The following is a 19,719-nucleotide window of genomic DNA, read 5'->3' as shown; positions in this document are numbered from 1 at the left end:
GGCTCAGAATAAATTGTTCATAAATACTTACCTTATAAAATAATGCTGCTTATAAAAGGTAAGATCAGATTCAATCCTCAGTTGGGCTTTTTTGTTCAGAATAAAGATATATGACAGCAGTTAGGTAGGTGTTAGAATATCTGGGTTCCTAACTGGACCATGGGCCAAAAAAGGAAGTTAATATTTATTGAATTTCTACTGTGCGCCAGATATTGTGCAAGATGCTTTTGCATATTATCATTTTTAAACCATATTCTGCCTAAGTTTTCACATGTATAAAATGATGGTGTTGAATTAGGTGATCTCTAAAACCTCTTCAGTCCAATAGTTTATTACTCCAAAGGCAACTTAATAAAGTGAAAGAGACAAGCTAGTGGTCACCTGGCCACTTGCCCAAGGTCCCTAACCAATCACATGAGCACTTCAGCCCTCAGACACCTTGTGTGTAAAACAGCTCGGTTAGATTAGCTCCCCAAGGGCTTCTTATTCATCTCTAAGTTCTAAAATTCCAAAATGACTCCTTGAAATACTACTGGCAAGAGATGGCTTTCGTTTAAAACACGAAAACCCATTCATTCTGTGATTGAAACCAAACTAAAATATCTGTGATCTTATATGAAATCATTATGTTCCCAAGGAGTAGTAAGAACATGTCATTTTATTGAGTTAGATTTATATAATTTTGAGTAAATTGTGGCTAAATTCTGAGAAATACCCAAAGAAATCTTTCACTTTTGGTCACCTTGGTAATTTATGCTGATAAATAAAAGTATGGTTGGTTAAGTTTCCACAATAAATTATTATTTTTATGGGCTGGTAAAACACTTAGAAAACTAGAAGGCTTAAGCAAATAGTTTCACTGTGATTCTATTCATCATAATTTGTAGAGAGGTTTTTTTTTCTGAAATTTTTTTTTTAATTTTTGAATTTTATTTAATTTATTTTTTTATACAGCAGGTTCTTATTAGTCATCAATTTTATACACATCAGTGTATACATGTCAATACCAATCGCCCAATTCATCACACCACCACCACCAAACCCCCGCAGCTTTCCCCCCTTGGTGTCCATACGTTTGTTCTATACATGTGTGTCTCAACTTCTGCCCTGCAAACTGGTTCATCTGTACCATTTTTCTAGGTTCCACATACATGCATTAATATACGATATTTGTTTTTCCCTTTCTGACTTACTTCACTCTGTAGGACAGTCTCTAGATCCATCCACGTCTCAACAAATGACCCAATTTCGTTCCTTTTTATGGCTGAGTAACATTCCATTGTATATATGTACCACATCTTCTTTATCCATTCGTCTGTCGATGGGCATTTAGGTTGCTTCCATGTCCTGGCTATTGTAAATAGTGCTGCAATGAACATTGGGGTGCATGTGTCTTTTTGAATTATGGTTTTCTCTGGGTATATGCCCAGTAGTGGGATTGCTGGGTCATATGGTAATTCTATTTTTAGTTTTTAAGGAACATCCATACTGTTCTCCATAGTGGCTATATCAATTTACATTCCCACCAACAGTGCAAGAGGGTTCCCTTTTCTCCACACCCTCTCGAGCATTTGCTGTTTGTAGATTTTCTGATGATGCCCATTCTAACTGGTGTGAGGTGATACTACATTGTAGTTTTGGTTTGCATTTCTCTAATAATTAGTGATGTTGAGCAGCTTTTCATGTGCTTCTTGGCCATCTGTATGTCTTCTTTGGAGAAATGTCTATTTAGGTCTTCTGCCCATTTTTGGATTCGGTTGTTTGTTTCTTTAATATTGAGCTGCATGAGCTGTTTATATATTTTGGAGATTAATCCTTTGTCCATTGATTCGTTTGCAAATATTTTCTCCCATTCTGAGGGTTGTCTTTTTGTCTTGTTTATGGTTTCCTTTGCTGTGCAAAAGATTTTAAGTTTCATTAGGTCCCATTTGTTTATTTTTGTTTTCATTTCCCCTACTCTAGGAGGTGGATCAAAAAAGATCTTGCTGTGATTGATGTCAAAGAGTGTTCTTCCTATGTTTTCCTCTAAGAGTTTTATAGTGTCCGGTCTTACATTTAGGTCTCGAATCCATTTTGAGATTCTTTTTGTGTATGGTGTTAGGGAGTGTTCTAATTTCATTCTTTTACATGTAGCTGTCCAGCTTTCCCAGCACCACTTATTGAAGAGACTGTCTTTTCTCCATTGTATATCTTTGCCTCCTTTGTCATAGATTAGTCGACCGTAGGTGCATGAGTTTATCTCTGGGCTTTCTATCTTGTTTCATTGATCTCTGTTTCTGTTTTTGTGCCAGTACCATATTGTCTTGATTACTGTAGCTTTGTAGTATAGTCTGAAGTCAGGGAGTCTGATTCCTCCAGCTCCGTTTTTTTCCCTCAAGACTGCTTTGGCTATTCGGGGTCTTTTGTGTCTCCATACAAATTTTAAGATGATTTGTTCTAGTTCCGTAAAAATTGCCCTTGGTAATTTGATAGGGATTGCATTGAATCTGTAGATTGCTTTGGGTAGTATAGTCATGTTCACAATATTGATCCTTCCAATCCAAGAACATGGTATATCTCTCCATCTGTTGGTATCATCTTTAATTTCTTTCATCAGTGTCTTATAGTTTTCTGCATATAGGTCTTTTGTCTCCCTAGGTAGGTTTATTCCTAGGTATTTTATTCTTTTTGTTGCAATGGTATAAGGGAGTGTTTCCTTAATTTCTCTTTCAGATTTTTCATCATTAGTGTATAGGAATGCAAGAGATTTCTGTGCATTAATTTTGTATCCTGCAACTTTACCAAATTCATTATTTAGCTCTAGTAGTTTTCTAGTGGCATTTTTAGGATTCTCTATGTATAGTATCATGTCATCTGCAAACAGTGACAGTTTTACTTCTTCTTTTCCAATTTGGATTCCTTTTATTTCTTTTTCTTCTCTGATTGCCGTGGCTAGGACTTCCAAAACTGTGTTGAATAATAGTGGTGAGAGTGGACATCCTTGTCTTGTTCCTGATCTTAGAGGAAATGCTTTCAGTTTTTCACCATTGAGAATGACGTTTGCTGTGGGTTTGTTGTATATGGCCTTTATTATGTTGAGGTAGGTTCCCTCTATGCCCACTTTCTGGAGAGTTTTTATCATAAATGGGTGTTGAATTTTGTCAAAAGCTTTTTCTGCATCTATTGAGATGATCATATGGTTTTTCTTCAATTTGTTAATATGGTGTATCACATTGATTGATTTGCATATATTGAAGAATCCTTGCATCCCTGGGATAAATCCCACTTGATCATGGTGTATGATCCTTTTACTGTGTTGCTGGATTCTGTTTGCTAGTATTTTGTTGAGGATTTTTGCATTTATATTCATCAGTGATATTGGTCTGTAATTTTCTTTTTTTGTAGTATCTTTGTCTGATTTTGGTATCAGGGTGATGGTGGCCTCATAGAATGAGTTTGGGAGTGTTCCTTCCTCTGCAATTTTTTGGAAGAGTTTGAGAAGGATGGGTGTTAGCTCTTCTCTAAATGTTTGGTAGAATTCACCTGTGAAGCCATCTGGTCCTGGACTTTTGTTTGTTGGAAGATTTTTAATCACAGTTTCAATTTCATTACTTGTGATTGGTCTGTTCATATTTTCTATTTCTTCCTGGTTCAGTCTTGGAAGGCTATACCTTTCTAAGGATTTGTCCATTTATTCCAGGTTGTCCATTTTATTGGCATAGAGTTGCTTGTAGTAGTCTCTTAGGATGCTTTGTATTTCTGCAGTGTCTGTTGTAACTTCTCCTTTTTCATTTCTAATTTTATTGATTTGAGTCCTCTCCCTCTTTTTCTTGATGAGTTTGGCTAATGGTTATCAATTTTATCTTCTCAAAGAACCAGCTTTTAGTTTTATTGATCTTTGCTATTGTTTTCTTTGTTTCTATTTCATTTATTTCTGCTCTGATGTTTATGGTTTCTTTCCTTCTGCTAACTTTGGGTTTTGTTTGTTCTTCTTTCTCTAGTTCCTTCAGGTGTAAGGTTAGATTGTTTGTTTGAGATTTTTCTTGTTTCTTGAGGTAGGCTTGTATAGCTATAAACTTCCCTCTTAGAACTGCTTTTGCTGCATCCCATAGGTTTTGGATCGTCGTATTTTCATTGTCATTTGTCTCTAGGTATTTTTTTTCATTTCCTCTTTGATTTCTTCAGTGATCTCTTGGTTATTTAGTAACGTATTGTTTAGCCTCCATGTGTTTGTGTTTTTTATGTTTTTTTCCGTGTAATTCATTTCTAATCTCATAGCGTGGTCAGAAAAGATGCTTGATATGATTTCAATTTTCTTAAATTTACTGAGGCTTGATTTGTGACCCAAGATGTGATCTATCCTGGAGAATGTTCTGTGCACACTTAAGAAGTGTAATCTGCTGTTTTTGGATGGAATGTCCTATAAATATCAATTAAATCTATCTGGTCTATTGTGTCATTTAAAGCTTCTGTTTCCTTATTTATTTTCCTTTTGGATGATCTGTCCATTGGTGTAAGTGAGGTGTTAAAGTCCCCCACTATTATTGTGTTCCTGTCGATTTCCTCTTTTATAGCTGTTAGCAGTTGCCTTATGTATTGAGGTGCTCCTATGTTGGGTGCATATATATTTATAATTGTTATATCTTCTTCTTGGATTGATCCCTTGGTCATTATGTAGTGTCCTTCTTTGTCTCTTGTAACATTCTTTATTTTCAAGTCTACTTTATCTGATATGAGTATTGCTACTCCAGCTTTCTTTTGATTTCCATTTGCATGGAATACCTTTTTCCATCCCCTCATTTTCAGTCTATATGTGTCCCTAGGTCTGAAGTAGGTCTCTTATAGACAGCAAGATGGGTCTTGTTTTGTATCCATTCAGCAAGCCTGTGTCTTTTGGTTGGAGCATTTAATCCATTCACGTTTAAGGTAATTATTGATATGTATGTTCCTATGACCATTTTCTTAATTGTTTTGGGTTTGTTTTTGTAGGTCCTTTTCTTCTCTTGTGTTTCCCACTTAGAGAAGGTCCTTTAGCATTTGTTGTAGAGCTGGTTTGGTGGTGCTGAATTCTCTTAGCTTTTGCTTGTCTGTAAAGCTTTTGATTTCTCCATCGAATCTGAATGAGATCCTTGCCCAGTAGAGTAATCTTGGTTGTAGGTTCTTTCCTTTCATCACTTTAAGTATATCATGCCACTCCCTTCTGGCTTGTAGCGTTTCTTCTGTGAAATCAGCTGTTAACCTTATGGGAGTTCCCTTGTATGTTACTTGTCATTTTTCCCTTGCTGCTTTCAATAATTTTTCTTTGTCTTTAATTTTTACCAATTTGATTACTATGTGTCTTGGCGTGTTTCTCCTTGGGTTTATCCTGTATGGGACTCTCTGCGCTTCCTGGACTTGGGTGGCTATTTCCTTTCCCATGTTAGGGAAGTTTTCGACTATAATCTCGTCAAATATTTTCTCTGGTCCTTTCTCTCTCTCTTCTCCTTCTGGGACCCCTATAATGCGAACGTTGTTGCATTTAATGTTGTCCCAGAGGTCTCTTAGGCTATCTTCATTTCTTTTCATTCTTTTTTCTTTATTCTGTTCCACAGCGGTGAATTCTACCATTCTGTCTTCCAGGTCACTTATCCGTTCTTCTGCCTCAGTTATTCTGCTATTGATTCCTTCTAGTGTAGTTTTCATTTCAGTTATTGTATTGTTCATCTCTTTGTTTGTTCTTTAATTCTTCTAGGTCTTTGTTAAACATTTCTTGCATCTTCTCGATCTTTGCCTCCATTCTTTTTCCGAGGTCCTGGATCATCTTCACTATCATTATTCTGAATTCTTTTTCTGGAAGGTTGCCTATCTCCACTTCATTTAGTTGTTTTTCTGGGGTTTTATCTTGTACCTTCATCTGGTACATAGCCCTCTGCCTTTTCATCTTGTCTATCTTTCTGTGAATGTGGTTTTTGTTCCACAAGCTGCAGGATTGTAGTTCTTCTTGCTTCTGCCTGTAGAGAGTTTTAACATTTCTGAGAACAGCTAAAAATTGAAAGACAAATATTGTAAGTAGCTAAGTTCTGAGGGCATAAAAACTTAGAAGATAAAAGAAAGCAAAGAAGAAAAGTAGCAAAAAGAAAACAGGGAGAAGAAAACCCAAGTGCCCTCGAGTTACAAACAGAAATGTTCTAAGGCAAAAATGGAGAATAAACACTTAAAACCTGATGAATCTAGGGGAGTCCTTCACCTACCAGAGATAAACAAATAAAGAAAAGCAGTAGAAAAAAATTAACAGTATTGTATAGTAACCTGCAGTAACTTGGAAACAATTCAAAATATAGATTACAGACTTCCTAGACTAAAATGCAAGGAAGGTTATGCTATCCTTGGAAGGGAAAATAGACATCTGGTCATTTTAAAGTTAAGAACAAGAAAAATGTTAGAGGAATAATGTAATTTGGCTTCTCCAAGTATAAGTCATCAATTCTCAAATTGTGGTCTGGGAATGGGGTCCCTAAGACCCTTTCAAGACACCCATGAGGTTGACGCTATTTTCATAATTATAATAAGTTGTTAATTGCCTTTTTCATTCTCATTCTCTCAGGAGTGTAAGTGGTGTGTTCCAGAAACTGCATGACATGGAATGTTAGCATAGTTCTCATGCCTGATGGAATGTGGCCTGTGTGTTCTTGTACATAGTAATTTCTCAGGTTTTATTTCTATTCTGATCAATGCTAATAGGCATAGCCCATATAAACAAAAGCTCTTTGGAAACCTCAGCAATTTGCAAGAGTAAAGGAGTATGGAGACCAAAAAGTTTGAGAACCACTGTTACAAGGAATGAGGCTGAAGACATACTGACTCATTCTTTGCTACTATGGAGTTAAACAGAATTGCTGCCACACTCTGAATGCAGCTAAATTACACCAGTGGCTGTCAGTAATCAAAGATATCACCTTAGGTCATCAACAATACTCAGTGAAAATGAAATTAACACATGTGTAAGACTCACCTGTATGTGTTTTCTGAAAGGTGCTTTGGCAATTTAACATTTGTCATTTCAGTAGAATTTAGGATATACCCATAATTAAAATACAGTTGACCACAAACCTGCAAACTAATTTATAGATTGCAAAAAATAGTTATAATCCTTAAGATAACTGTCAGTAGGTCCTCTTAAACAACTTTACAATGCCAGTGGAACAGGTTTATGTTGGTGATCCTTGCCAAAATTCAGATAGGAATAAAAAGATTGGGTTTGGATTACAGGGAAACAGTGATGGAGTATTTGGTTATTAACATTACAGATTTAGGTAATGTATAACCTGTAGCTACTGAAAGACTAATAAACTCTACAGCTTGCTAAGCTGGCATTTATTGCTTACAAATTGGACACTTATTTTTTTCTCTAGTAGGTTTTCATCATATTTTTGTGTCTTTAGTGAAAGATCATTTTAGAACCATAGACTTAGCTAAAGGCATAAGGAAGCACAATCTACCATACAATACAGTGTAATCTGTTTTTGTATTTCTATGTATTTTTTGTATTCCTACCTCAGAAAGAGTTTTTAGTATATTCCAATGTGCCAGTGGCAGCTCGTTGATTCAGCCTCTATGGGCCATACCATTTTATGATAAAGCTGAATGCAGGTCCAACACAGGGTGTTTAATCTCATTGTAAACTTAACAATACCACTCTTAGGTCTCATTGCACCTGAAGTTTTGTTACTTGTAAAGCAGTGAAGGAGAGGTTGGAGAAATTTTTTTTAAAGCAGAAAAAAAAAAAACCCCCAAAAAATGGGCATTACGTTCTCACAAGCAAATATGAAGACTTTATAATAAAAATATACACAAAACAATTTTCTGAAATGCTGACTGATGCATCTCCATCACACCAGTTCACAGACTTCATGATAATCAGAACTGTGAGCTGTTGAAATTGCACATCATTTTATGGACGCTGACACAATAAAAAAGAGTGTTGTTAGAGAGTGTTTCTTTATTGGCAATATGAAGAAACTTTTGAGAAGCCTGCTTCATTCTTCAAGTCAAGAAATAATTTTACAGAAGAAACACTGAGAGCCTTGTATCTTCCTCTCTAGATTTCTTGAAAGAGTCAAATTGTAAGAAAACGGTTGGTTATCATGAACTTAGTCTTAAAAGAAAAGTAAAATTAAGTTCCAAGCTTGTGCTGGAGTCTGTATATATTTAGTTCAAGATTTTAGGTGCATAGTCAGTACGTAAATGATATGCAGAATGATTATCCTTCAACATTGGAATCATTACAAAAAGAATGTGATACACTTTGAAAGACATCATAGGATTCAAAACAAAAAATCACATTATAAGGGTTAAGCTTAAAAAACATAATTCTCTTATTAAAAAGCCTTCCTCTCCAACCATGCCAAATAAGTGAGTACTCTGGGACCTGTCAGCTAGCCAAGCAGCATTTTCAACCACTAATATTAGGTTTTAACAGTGAACATCAGAGAAGCAGTCAAGGATATCATAAAATATATATGGTCACAATAGCAAAAATCAAAACAAAATTTCTCACCAATATTTATCAGTGACAACAGTTCTGTACTTTAGCCTTGTGTGAATCATTGGGGGGAAAATGGCTTTTAAATATTTAAAACTTCTTAGAACCCTTTGAGAATTAAAGAGGCTTAACTTCCCAGCATACCGTACACAGGACATACTGTTTGAGATATTAGTGATCTTGCAAAAGGTAGGGAAAACTCTCCAAAACATTAATAGCAAAACAAACAAAGAAACAAATCCTAAGTCTTGAGATGTAGCTGCAGGCATACTTGGAGGGGCAGGGCAGAGTTTCCTCATGATAGATGCCCACAGGAATACTGAGGTGCAGCATTGCCCCACAGGTAGATGCCTGTGTCAGTATTCTGAGCCGTCAGTGAGGAGAAGCTGAGTCTGGGGCTTCTGAGTTGAGCCACAATTCTCAAGAGAGTCTGAAATAGTCATAAGCCAGTGGCACTCCTGGCTTTCAACAGAAGGATCTTTAAATTCTCTTTGGAGGAAAGAATTCCCAATTTAGACCCTGTAGGATTCTCACAGTTTAAGGTCAAGAAATGAGTTCAAAATAAAATGTCAGCAAGCACATAAGTAGGCAATCAACTTGATGACATTCACCAGAAGTAAACAAATAAACAAAAAAACAGACTTAGACCTCTCCACCCCTACCCAAGGAAAGCAGATATTGGAATTGCCTGATACAGAATGTACAACAGCTCTGTATGAATTGTTCAAAGATAGAGGGCAGAATCATAGCAATGAATGAGCAATAATAGACTATCTGACCAACAGCTTTGAAAACAGGTGAAACTTCTAAAAGTGAAAAATACAATCATTGAAATAAAAATTCAATGCAAGGGTTAATTAGCATACTAGAAACAGGAGAAGAAAGGATTACTTAACTGAAAGATATATGCAAAGAAATTACTAAGAATGAGACCAACAATGTCTTAAAGAATATGTCCTACCAGAATCTGCTAGAATTTGAAACCTCTTTTAGTTCTTTAAGTATTCATAGGATCTTTGAATATTAAAAATATGTCTTCTTTAGTGATGAATAGTAGAGTAATGTACAGAACTCTTCTTACTGATGAACTTTGGTGAGAAGAATTTGCTTTTACTTACTTTTGCCATTGTAATTATATATTTTTTGTCATCTTATTTGGCTCTTCTGATGTTTACCTTCGTGATCAACATTAATGAGTAATTAATGGTAAGAAGATGAAAAATATAAAAGAGAAGTTGGGAAATATTGAAGGATTGAAAAGAAATTCTAACACTTAACTAATTGGAGTACCAGAGCTGATGAACAAGTGAAACCATGATGCAGAAACCATGTGCAAGAAGATAAATGAAAGAAATCCATGGCTAGACACACTGCAGTAAAACTGCAGAATGTGAAAAACAAAGAGAATATATAAATGCAACCAAAGTCAATTGACAACAGACATCTCAACAGAAACAATGAAAGCACAGGGACAATGGAATTCAGAGTGTTAAGAGGAAAAACTGAGTGCCCTGTGATCTTTCAAGAATGAGAGCAAAATGAAAAGCTTTACAAGTTAGAAAAAAAAAAAGACTGAAATAGTAAACTTCAAGGATAGTAAGTCATAGAGAGGGGAATATATTTGCAATACCTGTATATAGTATGATACTACTTAATAAAGCCCCCAAACTAGCATACCTAAGCAATGTATTATTTAGTTTTATAGATTGTATGATAAAACTATATTTTCTTAAAGGTCAAGGAAATGATAAACTCAAAATTGGGGATAATGATTATATTTTCAAGAGGCCACAGAGGCAGGAGTTGGAAAGGGAAGAACTCATATGTGCATTCAAGTGGCTGGTTATGATTTTTAAATCTTGGGTTGAACAATGGGCTCATGTGTGATAATTACCTTATTATGTTTTATAGTTACATGTATTTCCTACATGTTTGTAATTATTACCTTTAATAAGATAGCAACAAAAACTGAAAGGAAAAGAGTGTGCCAGTGGCCTTGTAATATCTCAGTCATAGTTTAGAATCACAAAATATCAGAGATGGCCTAGAAAGGAAGTTAAATGACACACACATTTACTCAACAGATTTTAATGTAGCACTGTTGTTGGAGTTTGGGTTACATCTAGGGGCATAAGAGACCATCCCTTCTCCCAGGGAGCTCACAATTTTAGTTGGACAGTAGGGGAGGAGCAGAAAATAAACATAAATATAATAAGTAAATTATATGGTATGTTAGGAAGTCATAAAGGCTATTGGGAAAAAAGAAGAACGGAGTAAAGGAGAACAAGAACTGCCAAGGAGAGGTGGGGACAGGGACAGGCCACAGTATGAAATAAGGTAGATAAGCCTCACTGAGAAGTCGAGGTGTTAGCACAACTTGAAGGCAGTGAGGGAAACAGGCAATTGTGTATCTAGAGCAAGAGCTTTCCGCATGAGAGAAAGAAGTTGAGAGTGACTTCAAGGATGGAGTTGTATCAGCTGAGATGGAGAGAGCTGCAGTGAAATAAGCTTGCAGGGTATGATTAGGACTTCACAGTTGGACCTGCTGGGTTAGAGATGGTGTTAGATTTCCAAGTAAAGATGTCAAGTAAGCAGCTGAACATACTTGTCTAGAGTTCAAGGTAGAAATCTGGAGAAAGTCAAAATGCATGTCAGTGGTAGAGTCAGTCCTAATTCAGTGCTTTTTGTATCAAACAGGGCCAGATAAATTTGAAAGAATTAAGAAATGAGTTTCATGAAGATGAGCACAATAGAAATGAGTAGGAATATTCTGAACAACAACAAAAAAAATGGAGTAAGAAAATGTTTCTCATTAGAATTTTTTTTCAGGTCTTTCAAAAATATGTAAATGTTGCAGAGTTCACTTAGCCTCAAATGGACATATTTGCTATTTTGAGATAGCTGTCAATTTTCTGAGGATTTATGTATTACTTCTCATGTTATTTTCTGTTATCTCTTCTTGTTTGTAGGCTACAGCGTTTATGGAGCACTCTTTCAAATGCATAAATAAATGAAACCAATTCTGTAGGAAATTATGCAACATAGAGAATTCCAAAAAATTATCCACATGTGGATTTTTATTGGCCCTGCTCATGTTTTAGAATGAAATGACTATAACTTTGCCAAACTGCTTAGCACAATTATAAGGCTGGGGCATGCTGTTGGAATGATTTACAGAGAGACTGAACTGATTACATGGTGTTTTATTTGCATTACATTAAATCCAGAGCACTTCTTAGAGCTTGCTGAAATCCAGATGTAGAGCCAAGATGCATTCAATGACATCAGTGGGTTGTGGTCACTGTCTAAGAGCTAAAAAAAGGATACTGGAGATCCTCTGGTTCTTTATATTATAGCAGAGAAAACTGAAAGAGATTAAGTGATTTATCTAAAGTCACCAGTGACAGAATGTGTCAAGAACCTACCTTAGCCTCTGATACCCAAGCTAGTGTACCTTTAGCCATTGTCCCAAACATTCAAAATTTGCTTCCTTTTTTTCCATATCCCTTTGCAGGGTTTCTTCCGGAGGACAATCAGATTGAAGCTTATTTATGATAGGTGTGATCTTAACTGTCGGATCCACAAAAAAAGCAGAAATAAATGTCAGTACTGTCGGTTTCAGAAGTGCCTTGCTGTGGGGATGTCTCATAATGGTAAGTGAACCCTTAGTGCCACATACTTTATTATTCTCATTATGGCTGCCAGATCAGTAGACATGAGGGCCGTTGCTGAAAACGTGTACAGTTTTTCCACAGATTGCCAGATTTCAGAATACTGCATGCTGATAAAATGTTTCTCAATTAGGTCAGAATTTTTCAGCTTTAAATGTGAATCCTTCTCTCGTATAGTTGAGCATCTGCCATGATGGGAGAAAAGACTGGGAAATCTGGGAGGTAATGGGAATAACTGTAGTATTCTGAAACAAGTGTAATGATAGTTGTGGTTAATTTTTTGTGTTGCTTTAATAGTATTAAAAACAGATTATACTTTACTTATATATATCAGTAGTTTCTACTTTATTTTTTAAAAATTTTGGGGGGTATAGTTGATTTACAAATTTGTGTTAGTTTCAGGTAGACAGCAAAGTGAATCAGTTATACATGTATATATATCCACTCTTATTTTTTTTTTTAGATTCTTTTCCCATATAGGCCATTACAGAGTATTGAGTAGAGTTCCCTGTGCTATACAGCAGGTTCTTATTAGTTATCTATTTTATATATAGTAGTTTCTACTTTTTTTAATGTAAGAAAATTCTGATTTCTGGATATGGAACTTAAGTGGTATATCAGAATTTAGATATATGTCCTTTTTTCTCTTTACTATGCAAAAATGAGTAGAACACTCTCCTTGACTTTATGCAGCATACAATTTGTGGGTTAAGCAAATATTTTAAAGTTTCACAAAACTTCATGTATCCATAGTAACATAAGAGAGTAAAACTTTCTACTTTTTAAACCTGTATCTAAAGTCAAGCTTATGATTTGGAATGTCGACTTGAGGGAAGGACTGTAGAAGACCCATGTTTTCATGAACTGTAGCACTAACTCAGTAACATCATGGAAGACAGCCCTGTTTGAAGAAATAGTTCTTAATTTGGCTCTCATTGGTTGACTGGCTCACAAAAAATAATTTTGATGTAACTTGGTAGTATTATATTTGTCAAGAATCAGTCAGTTCTTTCCAAAATAATTATGGGTTCAAGAGATATAAAATGCCAAAGTAATCAAATTAAATCCAAAGTCTCATGTCATCATATACCCTGGTTTTTTTTTTCTTTTACCTTTTCCTCTCTCAAAACTAATCTGGTAAGAAGATATAATATTTGAAGTCAGTCTTCATCTATAAGGACTCCAAAGCATCTGTGAAAATTAAATTTTTGTTCCATCATGCAGATGTTTGGTTTTTATAGCAGAAATCAAGATATTTGGGAATCACTAATTGAACTGATCTTCTACCCTTTAAAAATAGTTTACAAAATTATATTTGTATCATAATATGGGGTCATTTCCTCTAAAGGCAAGAATGTATTTTGAATAGATCCATCAGCTATACTAGACAGGATGGAAATTTGGTCCAATTTTCCTCAACAGTTGATTACATCTGCTGTGTATACAACTGCAGTCATTAATTGCAAGATAATTTGCTGGTTTAATTCCATCAGTTTCCTTCTTATTTCAGACTTCATAAAACATAAGGGTACATTTTCAATTCAAGGGTTATATTTTAGATGATGCAATCAAGTTGCAATAAACTTTTTTTTTTTTTTTTTGTGGCTGCATTGGGGCTTCGTTGCTGCATGCAGGCTTTCTCTAGTTGTGGCGAGCAGGGGCTACTCTTTGTTGTGGTCCACGGGCTTCTCATTGCGGTGGCTTCTCCCGTTGCAGAGCACGGGCTCTAGGCACACGGGTTTCAGTAGTTGTGGCACGCGGGCTCAGTAGTTGTGGCTCACGGTCTCTAGAGCACAGGCTCAGTAGTTGTGGCGCACAGGCTTAGTTGCTCTGCGGCATGTGGGATCTTCCCGGACCAGGGCTCGAACCTGTGTCCCCTGCATTGGCAGGCAGATTCTTAACCACTGTGCCACCAGGGAAGCCTGCAATAAACTTATTTTATCTTTATGAAGAAATCTTTGACTTTAAGGTCATTATTACTAAGACTGCCTAGGAAAGGAGGCCAGTTTTGCTTTTAATGCTATTTATTTTTTTGTCCTTTAAAAATTGTCACTTTTCATATTGGAAAATATATTTCCTAGTGCTTGCACACATTCACATAAAATACATCTCCTATTTCTTATTATTTATAAGCAAATAATATTTAAAGTCCAACCTATATAGTATTGATGGTATAATTTTATCTTTCCAGAAAAGTCAAAGAAAGCTATCATGAACTTGATAATAAGGTCATCTTTTGACTTCTTATGACAATTAGCTTACTCTATTCAGAGAGAGGAGCAGTCTTGGTAGAGTGTTTGGTTAGTTCATGCACAGGCAAAAAGAAAGAAAGAAAGAAAGAAAGGTGGGGGGAGAGAGAGAGAGAAAGAAAGAAAGAAAGAAATTAAATGTCATGGCATCAAACACATGTAGTTCAGCATTTACAGGATTGCAAACATGATTAAGAAAATCCTTTTTCATGGGTTTTGATGGGAATGGGTTGCACAGAAAAGAAAACATCCATTTGATCTATACACATGAAGGGGAACTCAACAAGTAGGTTTTGATTAGTTCTGTCTATTATCCTGATGAAGGAAACATTTCCAAATACAAAGTTTTCTAGGATATTGTAGTAACTACTTAAAATTCCTTGCTCTGGCCAGTGTGAGGCCAACAGTAATGAGGTTTCCGTTCTTATAGAAAGTCTTTTTCTTAATGGTTTATGTGAATGGACCTCAATGTAATAACCGACCAACTTATCAAAAGAGGTTTCTAGGGTTATACCCAGATCAGCTCCTTTTTTTTTTTAAATACTATTTTTGGTATTTTCTTTTTTTAAATTTATTTTTATTTAATTTTATATTAATATTTTATATTAATATTTATTTTATTATTGGGTGTTCCATTGCTGTGTGCGGGCTTTCTCTAGTTGCAGCAAGCGGGGGCTACTCTTCATTGCAGTGCGTGGACTTCTCATTGCAGTGGCTTCTCGTATTGTGGAGCACGGGCTGTAGGAGCGCGGGCTTCAGTAGTTGTGGCACGCAGGCTCCGTAGTTGTGGCTCGCGGCTCTAGAGCGCAGGCTCAGTAGTTGTTGCGCACGGGCTTAGTTGCTCCACAGCATGTGGGATCTTCCCAGTCCAGGACTCGAACCCGTGTCCCCTGCACTGGCAGGCGGGGTCTTAACCACTGTGCCACCAGGGAAGCCCCAGGATCAGCTCCTTGCTATTCACAGTACACACGAGAAGAAATAAACATCCCCCAAAGGGAATTCTCTCCATTCTGTGTTACTTTTCCTTCTGCTCTTTGGTCTCTGTTCAGTCCCTTCAGGGCATTTAGCTTCCCCGTTAGCCATCCGCTCCCACCTTTTTTTTTTTTTTTTTTTTTAATTTATTTATTTAATTATTTTTGGCTGTGTTGGGTCTTCATTTCTGTGCGAGGGCTTCCTCTAGTTGCGGCAAGCGGGGGCCAATCTTCATCAAGGTGCGTGGGCCTCTCACCATCACGGCCTCTCTTGTTGCGGAGCACAGGCTCCAGATGCGCAGGCTCAGTAGTTGTGGCTCACAGACCCAGTTGCTGCGCGGCATGTGGGATCTTCCCAGACCAGGACTCGAACCCGTGCCCCCTGCATTGGCAGGCAGATTCTCAACCACTGCGCCACCAGGGAAGCCCCCGCTCCCACCTTTGAAGGAGACTTTGAAGTCACCTTCAAGGATCCCTGGGGACTCTGGGAAGTATTGTTGGAAAATCACTAAAATCAATGATGGCGGGGTTCCCTGGTGGCACAGTGGTTAAGAACCCGCCTGCCAGTGATGCAGGGGACAGGGGTTCTAGCCCTGGTCCGGGAAGATCCCACATCCTGCTGCACGGGAGCAGCGAAGCCCGTGTGCCACAACTAGTGAGCCTGAGCTCTAGAGCCTACGAGCCACAACTACTGAGCCTGTGTGCCACAACTACTGAAGCCCGCGCACCTAGAGCCCTTGCTCCACAACAAGAGAAGCCACCGCAATGAGAAGCCTGCGCACCACAGTGAAGAGTAGCCCCCGCTCGCCACAACTAGAGAAAGCCCGGGCACAGCAGCAAAGACCCAGTGCAACCAAAAATAAAAATTAATTAATTAATTAATTAATTTTTTAAAAATCAGTGATTGCTAAGTCCTTTCAACGTTGAAAATTCTCTGATTCTACGTAAATCAAACAACCTAGCTCACTTTTCAACCAGCTGGTCCATGTCTTACAGACAGTGCCACAGTCTTCCAAATATCTAGACATCTGTCATTTGCCTGAATTTAAAAGTTTCCACCTATATGTTTTTCATGTGCCTGAATCAGGTCTCCCATATGTTCTGATCAATTCCTCAGCAATTTAAGTCAGTATGTTTGATGATCACATAACGATGTAACCCCAGAGTACAAATCCAGGGCAGTCTGGGCTAGGGAAAGTATAAATGGTATATTTGATTCATGGTTCATGGTATATGGTTCCATCTTCAGATGGAACTTTCATTTTGACTGTGACATGTAGTCTAAACATCGTAGAAGGACATGATTTCAGAATTCTTCCATTTGGATACATAGTTGTTTCTCAAATATCCAGCATTAGGTAAAAGAAGCACCCAGGTGTTGGATTGATATGCTTTGGGAAGAAAGTGTTTGTTTTTCTATAATGATCAAGATAAACAAAGTTCCACTTATTTTGGTATTTAACAATCCATCATTTCTAGACCATGGTTCAGTCCTGCTGACAGCTCGAAGTCTTCCTGAGTTGTCCCGAACACAATCGGCTCAATGCCCTGTCTAGACACTGCCTATAGAGGAAAGCTCTAAGTGAAAGTAAAGCAGAAATAAAGAACCAAATTCCTAAGTGATCATTGTATCAGCTACTACTTGTTTTACACTTTGAAATAGTGATGCTGGTATCTGTAGAATCTTAATAAAAATACTCTTGTATATTAATGTTGCTTCTTCAGTCAAATGGATACTCATACACATTTTTATAGTTTTTCAAAGTACAATTTCTGTTTTAAAGTCCTGCTGTCAAGATCCCTGACAATCATATTTTTAAAATGTGTCCTCTTTATTTTTAATAGGATAATTTAGTCATTAAGAATTTTGACTAGTGAATATTTAATATTCAAGAGCTGCTTTTCGTATGAACTAAATAATAAAATAATAAGTTTAGGCTGTGCATTTTTTTAAAAATCTGAAGTAAAGAAGAGTTGACTTATATTACTTATGAGTCATTCAGCTAGGTTTCCCCATACCATTCAGTTTGGACAAAAATAATAATTTTTATAAATGTAAAAAGTTAGTGAAACCTTAGCTTTACTGATTAGGATATCCTATTATATAAATGATGGATTTTTTTCTTATATTGAAAAAAAAGCGACAACTTTCAAAATAATTTTTTAGCAGCTTCATAAAATGCTAGAAAAATGGTTTCACAGATTTTTGTGTCATTCAGCATTTTTAAGGTAGTTCTCTCCTTCCTTGTAAACAGAAGCACTATGTATATAGCAAAAAAAGAAAAGCCTGAATGGCAAATAAATTTAAACTGCAACATGTTACTTTTTGTTTCTTTCATCTTCTTTGTGGTGTGAGGAAAAATTACCCAAATGTTAACTTTCAGAAAATATAACAAAGTAAAAAGTCCTAAAGGAGCTGTGGTACTTATACCTGCAGGGCATTCATTACCGCCCATATCTAGCCTTCACCTCCTTTTCCTTCTGCTGCCCTTTCCACTTACATTTCAGACAAACTGCGTACTTTGCTGTTCCTGCAAAGTGCCCTGTGATAGAATACCTCTGGGGCTCTGCGTATTGTGTCCTTCCGTTCCCTGTCAAAATCCTATGTGGTGCTGAAGGCCCAGTTCAAAAGCCTTCTTTTCCATCCGACTTCTAATTCCCCATTCTTCCTCTTCTGTGTGTTTCTTACCTTTCCTGTAGCACCACATTCTTATAAAGCGAGGGAGTGATCAGACCTGTATTACCAAAAACCAAACTACTGACAGCTAAAAAGGAGAAGTTAGAGAGGGAAAAATCGGGGAGATCCATCGGAAGACCAATGCAATATTGTGATCTAAACCATTGGGAACGGTGAGAAGAAATGGCATTGAGAGAAATATCTCAGCAGTGACCAATGAATACAAGTGTCCAAGGAGAGAGGGGTTGTCAAAGATTATTCGAGGTATCTAGTTTGGGTGATAGAGTGAATTAATCAAGAAAGGAACACAGGAAGAGGAGACAGTTTGGAGGGGAAAATGAAAAGTTTGACTTTATGTTGCATTTGAGGTATTTATGGAATATCCAGCATCCATGTGCAAAGGAACACAGGAAGAAGTGAAAAATAAGGGTCCAAATCTCAGGGAAGAGAGGGCAGGAGTCATTAGCACGTTTTCTGAGTTAGAGAGAAGGTCAAACTAGGAATAGCAGAATATAAGTGAAGGAAGAGGCACCGTCAAAGACGTCTGGAAAATAGCAGCCAGAAAGCTAGGAGAGCCAGAAAAGCACAAACCAGTGCGAAAAAAATTTGAAATAAGAGGGTGGAGAAGGTCAACAGTATTAACGGCTGGGAGGGAGCTAGGAAGCTCAAGCAGAATGAGCACTTAGAAGAGGCCCCTAGATCTGACTGTGAGGAAAGCTTTGGATCCTTTTAAGAGCGAAGTTCTGGTGAATTTAAATGAGGAAAAACTAGATTGCAGTGGGTTGGGAAATAAATAGTAAGACAGAAAGGGAAGACGACTCTTTCGCTAAGTCCAGTGGTGGAGGAAAGAGCATGAGGGGGAGATCATGCCAGGGTCAGAAGCTTAAACTCGGCTTAGGTGGAAAGGAAGGTGCTGGTAAAGAGCGGTCCATGAGAGAGAGAATAATCCGTGTATATTTAGGCTCTTTTATATCTGGGATCTACTAGACGCGTCCCTTTCATCCTTGTGTCTCCCAGCCCCGTCTGTCAAGCCAGTGTCTTCCATCAAACAGGTGTTCAGTGAATGAATTAAATGTTGTCAAGTAAGACTTCAGGGTCAGAAGGTGAGGCTGACGTGTCTTGCTCATCTCGACCTTGGAAAGAAACCTAAGCAAATGTTTAAATATTCTTTACACATAGTTTGAAAAATGTTACCCCAACTGAAAAATTACTTAATAGTGGTGATAAGGCTGCTCCTCGTTTTACTTTAGAGGAGCTGGAAAATAAAGTGATAGTTATTAGGTTGCCAAATCCTGCAAAACCTCTAAATGCGCACATTTTTTTTTCCTCAAGAAAGAGAGGTGGAAAAACATAACTTATTGGCAAAAGTCATATGAAAAGCAATAGTGTTATATAAGTCTCGTTTACAGGCTACAGCTGTTGTAAAATCAACATGTTAAAAGTGGAAAACTGACCATGAGACGAAGCCTTACTCATTGTCAAAAGCCTGATATGACTGCAAGTTCACCCCTTAGATGTTAAAGGACAAAAACATTTTTAGTAAGACTCAACTTAATTCATTTGCCCCCACCACGTTCATTACAGCATTATTTACAATAGCCAAGAAATGGAAACAACCTAAGTGTCCATTGATGAATAAAAGGATAAAAGA

General features: G+C 37.0%; 1 protein-coding gene across 3 annotated transcripts in view; it reads left to right on the top strand.

Annotated features, from left to right (window-relative positions):
* The window catches only part of PPARG (peroxisome proliferator activated receptor gamma), a 130,468-nt gene that overhangs the window by 83,747 nt on the left and 27,002 nt on the right, over positions 1–19,719 (top strand). For 2 of the 3 annotated variants that reach the window (XM_057555687.1, XM_057555688.1), the window contains exon 5: positions 12,015–12,153. In XM_057555687.1, the coding sequence (XP_057411670.1) occupies positions 12,015–12,153 (139 nt within the window). Of the gene's footprint in view, positions 1–12,014; positions 12,154–19,719 lie in introns of those variants that run through there. The other variant, XM_028169099.2, reaches the window with a different exon arrangement.

Source organism: Balaenoptera acutorostrata, chromosome 10 (genome assembly GCF_949987535.1).
Source record: "Balaenoptera acutorostrata chromosome 10, mBalAcu1.1, whole genome shotgun sequence".
Classification (NCBI taxonomy): Eukaryota; Metazoa; Chordata; class Mammalia; order Artiodactyla; family Balaenopteridae; genus Balaenoptera; species Balaenoptera acutorostrata.
The sequence above is the reverse complement of the archived record's forward strand: the minus strand, read 5'-3'. Positions and strand labels throughout refer to the sequence as shown.